General features: G+C 37.3%; 1 protein-coding gene across 2 annotated transcripts in view; it reads left to right on the top strand.

The window, feature by feature from the left end:
• Positions 1-8,666, top strand: part of ZFP1 (ZFP1 zinc finger protein) — a 29,799-nt gene that overhangs the window by 514 nt on the left and 20,619 nt on the right. The window contains exon 2 of one of the 2 annotated variants that reach the window (XM_004690376.2): positions 4,547-4,604. The exons of the other annotated variant lie outside the window; for it this stretch is intronic. Within the exon in view, the coding sequence (XP_004690433.1) occupies positions 4,590-4,604 (15 nt within the window). The 5' untranslated portion in view covers positions 4,547-4,589. The remainder of the gene's footprint in view (positions 1-4,546; positions 4,605-8,666) is intronic. 2 annotated transcript variants of the gene reach the window in all.

Below are 8,666 nucleotides of genomic sequence, written 5' to 3'. Positions count from 1 at the left end.
GGCGGGGCCCGGGCCGGGCACACCTGGCGGCGCCGGCGGCAGGCTAAGCGGAAAGCCGGGGCGCCTTGGCCGCGCGCACCTCGTGCGGGTGAACGACGCTCTGGCCTTTGCCAGAACCTTTCCCGTTCAGTGTTCACCTGATCCGCACACCTACCCTGTGACTTCGATATAATGTCAGCTTCTCCGGAAGGAAGAGTCTCGGGTACATCAAGCTGTTTCCCGGAGGTCACAGCCGGGTGGGTCTAGGAATGGTCAGTGCTTTTCACTTTCGCCCTTTGCCTTTGCTCACGAGTAGTTTTTGTCATGCAAGCATTTTGAATTTCTCAGAAGTTGAATTGCTGCTCCTCTCTCGCAGCCCCGAAAAGTCTTCATTCGCTTCTTAGAGATTACACAAATTTTCTTACTATCCCCAGTGGTACTTTAGAATCGGTTACATAGTTTAAAAACCCCATTAATGGTGAAAGTTAAATAGGGGGAATCGACACCTTTATGGTACAGGGGCTTGCTATAGGCTAACCCATTGCTCCCCTTTTGTTTTGCCCCCTTCAAACCATTTTGTAATCCTAATAAAGGTTTGAATTGCTTTAAACTTTATGAATATGTAGTATCTATTGTTAGTGAAGATCTCCGTTTCTCATTTCTTCTCTTGTATTTCTTGGTATTCCCCACTTCTTTTTATTGTATATTCTTTTTATTAGGGATTTTTTCCCTCCCCCACTTCCTTAATGTAATTGATGCTTATCTATGTGTATTGTTACAAAATAATTCTTTAATATCTGTAGCATCTGTACTGATGTCTCCTAATATTTCTTGATAGTGGAAATTTGTGTCCTCTTTTTTTCCTGCTTGGTCAGTTTGAATAGGGTTTCATCAGTATTACTGACTTTTACAAATAACCAGCTTATGGTATTAGTGGATATCTCTTTTTCATTTCATTGACTTAGGCTTTAACTTTAGTTCTCTTATACTATCACCACTCCCTCCTTCTTAGGCTGGTAACTGAGGTCATTGATTGAAACCTTTCTCCATATTTAATATGAATATTTTAATGTTGTTTAATGTTGTTCTCTACTGACTTAGCTAAATTCTTCAAATTTTAATGGGTTGCAGTTTTCCTTTCATTCAGTTCTGTGATTTTTAAGATTGTCCTTGTGATTTCCTTTTTCACCCATTGGTTCTTTAGAGGAGTCTGTATAATTTTCAGATATTTGGATATTTTAATATGTTTCTATTTTAGTTCTATTTGGGTCAAAGAATACATTTGTATATATGTTACACATTTCAAACTTGTTGAGATTGGTTTTATCACTAATAACATGATATGTCCTGGTCAGTGTTTTACATGCACTTAAGTGATATTTTGCTGTTGGTGAGGGAGTCTTCTGTAAATACAAAATGGGTCAGAATTGTTGATAATGTTATTCAGTGTCCTTATTTTCTGTCTACTTGGTCAATCACTCAGAGAAGAGTAGAAATTTCCAATTCAGTGATGGATTTGTCAGTAATTTTCTTACATTTTTATTAATTTTTGCTTCTTGTATTTTGATGTTCTTTTACTAGGTGAATATTCTTTTAGGATTGTTAGGTCTTTGAGATACATTTGTTATTATGTAATATCACTCTATCCTTAATATACCTTCTGCAGTTGACTTCAACAGTAATATAATCACTCCAATGTTCTTTTGATCAGTGTTTGCAAGAGTACATTTTTTATCCTTTTACTTTTCGTCTAACCTTTTTAATGTTTAAATGAAACATTCATAGGTAGCACATAGTTTGATATGCTTTTTTAAAAATCCAATTTGATAACCTGTGTTATATCAGTGTTTGTTTCTATACCTGTTACTGATATGGTTGCATTAAACTCTACCATCTTGCTTTTTTTTTTTTTGGTCTTATTTCTGCCTGCTCATTGTTCCCGTTTTACTCTTTTTCTACTGCTTTGTTTCTAGTTGGTACTTTTTATGTTTTACTCCACTATTGACATATTATTTATATCTTAATTTTTTTTGTTGTCATAGGGTTAATAAACATCTCAATCACACTGACCTTTAAATGATATTATACTGCTCTATGTGTAATGCAATATCCTTAAAGCCATTTACTCCCATTTTCATCATCTTGTTGTTACTGCAGTTATTGCTATGTATTTTATAAATGCTATAACCTACAAAACTGTGCTATAACCTACAAAACTTTGGTACTATTTTTGTTTTAGACAGTTTTTTTTTTGAGCTACTGAAAAAAATGCCATATGTTTATCCTCATCTTAACCATTTCCAAAGATCTTTATTTCTTTGCATCTAGTTTCTGTCTGGTATTATATTCCTTCACCTAAGCAACTTCTTTAAATATTTCTTGAAATACAGGTTGCCCTGTGATGAATTTTGAAATGTTTTTATGTTACTTTTACTTTTGAAAGATACATTAGCTAGATATGGAATTCTTAGTTGGGGGGGTGGTGTGTGTGTTGACCACTTTAAATATGTCACTGATTTGTCTTCTGCCTGTATAGTTTCTGATGAGAAATTTGCTGTGATTGCTTTCTGTGGTTCCTCTGTATATGTTAGTTTTCCCTCTTTTTTTTTAATAATTGTTTATTTTTACATCATTTTGTGCATTTTTCCATCTCAGTTGTAATCCCTGTGGGCTTCCCATCACCAAATCACAGTTTTTCTTCTATTTTTAAGGCTTTCTATTTACCTTTAATTTTGAGTGATGTGAATATGATATGTTCACAAGTTTTATTTATTTATGCATGCAAGAACTGGGGGTATAGGCCAGAGGTGCAGGGAGTTAGAGGAGTCACCAGAGTCAGATGGGGAGCAGAACAGGCAGATATATTGAGATACACTGCTGAGTGGAGCAGCAGGCAATACCGGAGAGATCTGCTATGCCTTGTGCGTCAGTTTCCCTAGCCTGGGAGGGAACTCACATTGCAGTGGTTGGTGATAGCTTGGTAGCTCTGAGACTTTAACCCCTGTATCACCAGGAAGGCCCATGTCTACAGGTGCTATTTATTTTGTTATTTTTTTCTGTTTGAAAAAATTATCTGATCTTGGATTTGTGGTTTGGTATTATTAACTAGTTTTGGAATATTCTTATTTATTATGTCTTCAAATACTACTTGTATCCCAATTCTCTCTTCTCCTTTTGGGATTCCAATGACTTCATTAAACTATTCGATATTGTTTCAATACCCTTGGATACTCTTTTTTTTAAAAAATATTTTATTTATTTATGCATATAAGAACTGTGGTGTAGGCCAGACGTGTGGAGGTTAAGAGGAGTCATCAGAGACAAAGTGGGGAGTAGGACAGGCAGATCTATTGAAATACACTTATGAGGGGAGCAGTGGGTGAGACAGGAAAGGTTTGCTGTACCATATGGGTCATCTCCCTGGCCAGGGATCAAACTCAAGTCATGGAGGCTGGCAATAGATTGATAGCACCGAGACTTAACCCCTGTGCCATCAGGGGAGCACTATTCTGTCCTTTCTTTAAATTTTTTCCTTCTACTTTCATGTTTCAGTTTGGGTTATGTCTTTTGACCTATCTTCAGATTTACTTACCGTTTCCTCAGCTCTTTGAGTCTACTAATGAGTCCGTGGCAGGTATATTTTAATTTTTTTTTCTTGTGCTTTTCTTTTTAAAAATTTATTTATAGGTACAAGAGCTGGAATATAGGCCAGAGGTGTGGGGAGTTGAGGGGGTTCACCATAGATAGAGTGGGGAGCAGAACAGGTGGGTTGACTAAAGTACACTGCTGAGGGGAGCAGCAGGTGAGACAGGAGAGGTCTGCTGTACCATGAGGGTCAGCTCCCTAGCTAGGGATTGAACTCTTGCTTCAGTGGCTGCTGATAGCTTCATAGTGCTGAGATGTAATCCCTTGCAACACTAGGGAGGCCCTTTTTTTATGCTTTTCTTACTTAACATTTTAAAAGATTTATTTTTTGATACAAGGACTGGGCTTCAGGTCCTCAGAGGTGTGGTGGGTGAGAGGGATGGGGAACAGAGACAGAGTAGGGGACAGAACAAGCAGATTGACTGACATACATTGCTGAGCGGAGCAGCGGGTGGATCAGGAGAGGTCTGCCATGCCATGTGGCCGGGAGTGGAACTCATACTGCAGTGACTGCAGAGAGTATATGGTGCTGCAATTTAACTCGTTGCACCACCAAGGAGGGTCTAACTTACTTAATATTTTCATTTGATATTTTTCTTGTAGTTTTTATCTTTTCTGAATTTTCCTATTAATTTTTTTTATCAAAGTCTTTCATATATGATCATAGTTGTTTTATATTCTGCCCGATAATTCTATGAAATGAGTGTTCTGTTGTCTCTTGATATTGGATTTTGTTACTTTTACTGTTCTGGGTGTCTTGTAATGTTTTATTGAAGGTGAGTGTTAGCAGCATGATCTTTTTCTGCTTCTGAAGAGACTAAGGGAATGCCCCATGTATTTAGGGATTACTAAACAATCATTCTAGGAATTCTCAGGTAGGTCTTATCTTTAATAACAATACCTCCTTTTTCCTCTATTCCAGTTCTGCCTTCATAGTTCTCTGCCTTTACCCCAAAACGCAGAAAATGAACAAATCCCAGGTGAGTTGTTTGTTTATTCCCAATTTTGCTTTCAGTGCATTTGAGGAAGTTTAAAAGCATCCAAAAAATAAAATAAAAAAGTACATATGAGTAAAATTCAAGGAAAACATAGTAAGAATAACTGATCAATACCCGCTACTGAGAAAGTAGACCAGGTTAATTAAGTGTCTTGTCTTGATTATGAGTATCCTTTCCTTGGTTCTGTCATGAATACATTTTATGGATCTAGATATAGATGGTATTTTGAATAGCATTCCCAGCAACAGCCCAAATTAAAAGGGTTATAAGTTTGTGCTCATTTCGTATAGCATTTTTCAGTGAAAGTGTAGGGTGTTATTATGTGTATTTTAATTTTCCAACCAGATTAGTATTATTGCAGTTTAATTCTTTCCTTGAATCCCTATAGTTGTCATTACTTTTGTTAGTAATTAACCATATTTTAGTTATACAGGTTTATAAAAACACAAATGTAGGCTATTATAAAATGGCTTATTGTGCTGTCCTGTTTATATGTGTTTTGTTTTTGATTAGTAGCATATTTTAGGAAGTTTTGGATTTACAGAAATTTAGTGGAAAGAGAATTCTCATATCTGTCACTCTCTCTACCTAGACACAGTTTCCCATAGTAACACTTTCTATTAATTTTGTGTACTTGCTACAATTGCTAGCTTTAAAGTCCATAGTTCGATTAGATTATACTCTTGGTGTTATACAGTCTATGGGTTTTGAAAGCTTTTAGATGATATATATTCACCGTTACAGGATACTTTACCTTAAAAATACCTGGTATTTGACCTATTAATCACATCCTCCCTCTTCTTAAGCCTCTGATAACCACTGGTCTTTTTACTATTTCAATAATTTTGTCATTTCCAGAATATTATATAAATGGAATCATGCAGTATGTAGTCATTTCAGATTGGCTTCTTTCACTTAGTGATATGCATTTAAGGCTCTTCCATATCTTTTCATGGGTTGGTAGCACATTTGTTTTTAGCGCTGAATAATAATGTGTTATCTGGATGTACTTATGGCTCTTTTATACATTCACCTGTTGTTTCTTACACATTCAACTTGGTTGTCTCCAAGTTTTGGTAGTTAGCACTAAAACAGCTATAAATATCTATGCAGGTTTGTGGTTCTTTTGCTGAATTTTAAGCAAGTCCTTATATATTTTGGATGCCATATTATTATCAGTTATGTATTGTGCAAAGATTTCCTTATTTATCAGTGGGGAAAGAAAGCTTTAATCCTGTGGTTTGTTTTTTCATTCTTTTGATTATGTGTGTCTTTATCACTTAATAATGTCATTTCTTTGAAATTTTTCCATATCACAGAGTAGTTCCTCATTTTTACCTGATTTTTAAAATTGTGTAATAAAACATCCAGAGGAGTATGCAAAGCATTATAATACTCTTTATGTTGCACCAAAGTGTCTTAAATGTGAATACATTACAGAATAACAAAATGAGCACCTATTTATGCATGACAGTATCTGTTCTTTATGATACATTTTCTGATTGAATTTTTTTAAAGATTTATTTATTTATGCACTGACAAACTGGGGTACAGGCCAGAGGTGCAGGGAGGTGAGAGAAACAGAGTGGGGAGCAGAACAGGCAGATGGACTGAAATACACTGCTGAGGGGAGCAGCAGGTGAGACAGGAGAGGTCTGCTGCCCCATGTGGGTCAGCTCCCTGGTCAGGGATCAAACTCGTGCTGCAGTGGCTGCAGATAGCTCCATAGTGTTGCTCTTTAACTTGTTGCACCACCACAGAGGCCCTGATTGAATCTTTTTAGTAGTACCCAATACCTAGACATTTTTTGAAATCATTTCTTTGCTTTTCTTAAAGATTTTACCAAGTACATGTCTGTCCTTAATGTAAAGTTCAATTTTGAAAATCTGTAATTGGAATTAATATTGCCTTGTTTGGCATAATCTTTTGCCTGGTGGAATTTTCTTTCTTTTAGACATGTGAGATCGAAAAATGGCTTTTATGCACCCATAATTTCTTTGTCCAGACTTGGTTTTTATCAATATTTTTTCAAGTTATCTCAGCCAGTATTATTTAAGGAGAGTGAAACCACTCATTCATTGCAGGTGGCAGTAGAAACTGACTTTGGGAAACTTCTTGGGAAGCAAGTACAAATCTCTCTGGAAATTTTTTCCAGTATTAGAGAAAAGTTCCTAGGAGAAGATAGACAGAATAGAGTCTCTGGATCATAATCTGACTTTAGCTTTTTGGAGAATTTACAAGAACTTTATTTGAAGAAATTATTGGCAAGGTCATAAAGAACATAGGAAGACACAGGGCTCAGGATAGTTGTGCCATCTGGTAGGGTCAGAGTGTGGATCGAGTATTGGAACTTTACCATGAACATAATTAGAGCAAGTGGGCTGCACTGTATTGTTGCTGCTTAGCTCACTGGTCTCTGCCAACTTTCAGGAATAGATGAGAGCAGAACATTTCTGTGAGTTGAGTTTTCTTATTTGATCCAAAACAGCCTGAAGCCTAGGGCAGAGATAGATGTTATCAGCACATACTCAAGACAAGATAGACAGCACAGGTAAGGATGTGGGCCAGCCTCCCCGTATTGTTGATCCTCACGATAGGAAGGGTGGTGGGTGGGAGTAGGCATCTTGCTGATGTCTGCTTTTGAGACACACAGTGCCAGTCTTTGCTGACTGGAAGTTGGTATCAATAGAGAATCACTGCCAGTCTTCTTCAAGCCTCTCCTGAAGATTTCTTTCCATTCTTGAGATGATTTTGTCTGTCTCTTGTCATGTGTTTGTTCTTTTGGATACTGTTGTTTTATTGGACTACATTTTTCAGTAGCTTCTTGAAAAAGGGTCTGTGAGATACATTTTTATAGATTTTATATTTCTGAAAATGTCTTCATTCTGTTAGTTTCTGTCTTCGTTCTGATTGTTAGTTTGAATGTGAATTTATTCCTTTAGTTCTGTCTAGTTTTGCTTAATGTAATTTGAAGCTGTGTTATTTTGTATATTTATTTATTTTTGAAGATTTAGTTATTTATGCATACAAAACTGGGGTACAGGCCAGAGGTGCAGGGGCAGTGAGAGGATTCACCAGAGACAGAGTGGGGAGCAGAACAGGCAGATAGACAAAGGACACTGCTGAGGGGAGCAGTGGGTGAGACAGGAGAGGTCTGCAGTGCTATGTGGATCACCTCCGGGGTGGGGATGGCACTGAAGAAGCTCCTGCCAGCTTCTCAGTGCTGCACTTTAGCCTATTGCACCACCAGAGAGGGCCACATTTGTTTATTTTTAAAGTTTTTTTTTTACTTATGCATGCAAGAGCTGGGGTGTAGGGCAGAGGTTCGGGTGGGGGTTTGGTGGTGAGGGAGTCACCAGAGACAGAGTGGGGAATAGAACAGGTAGATCAGTGAAATACATAGCTGAGGGGAGCTGTGGGCGAGATAGGAGAGGTCTGCTAAGAGGAGACTTAGTTCCCAGGGTAGGAATCGAACTCATGCTTCAGTGGTCGTGGCTAGCCTCATAGTGCTCAGACTTAACCCCTGTGCTAACAGGGAGGCCCTGTATGTACATTTATTGATTGCACGCACATTTGTGATTCCTCTATCCTTCCTAATAGATTTACCCTTAAATTACCTGGGACAAGTGGTCATCTCTGTTTGTACTCCTTGTCTGATACAAATATAGCCATGCCTTCTTTTTATGGTGTATCTTTTTACATTCTTTTTGTTTCAGCCTATATGTGTATGTATGTTTACATTGTATTTCCTCTAGGTGGCATATAATTGCATAATGGTTTTTATTCAGCCTGACATTTTCTGTATTTTAACTGATTTAGCATTTTATTTTTTATTTAACTTAGTTATAGACACAGTAGACTTGAAGCCTGTTGACTTGCTGCTTTTTAAAAAAATCTGTCCTATGTGTGTAGGGATTAGTTTATACAGTTGACAGATCACCTTGGATATTATATACCACCTTGATACATCCAAAAACTCTGTCTGTGTGTACAAGCACATGTGGGCATGCGCATTTGTGTGTGTGTGTGTGTGTGTGTGTGTGT

This window comes from Condylura cristata, unplaced genomic scaffold, assembly GCF_000260355.1.
Source record: "Condylura cristata isolate star-nosed mole 26May11 unplaced genomic scaffold, ConCri1.0 scaffold00028, whole genome shotgun sequence".
Taxonomy (NCBI): domain Eukaryota; kingdom Metazoa; phylum Chordata; class Mammalia; order Eulipotyphla; family Talpidae; genus Condylura; species Condylura cristata.
This window is presented reverse-complemented; position numbering and strand designations above follow the sequence as displayed.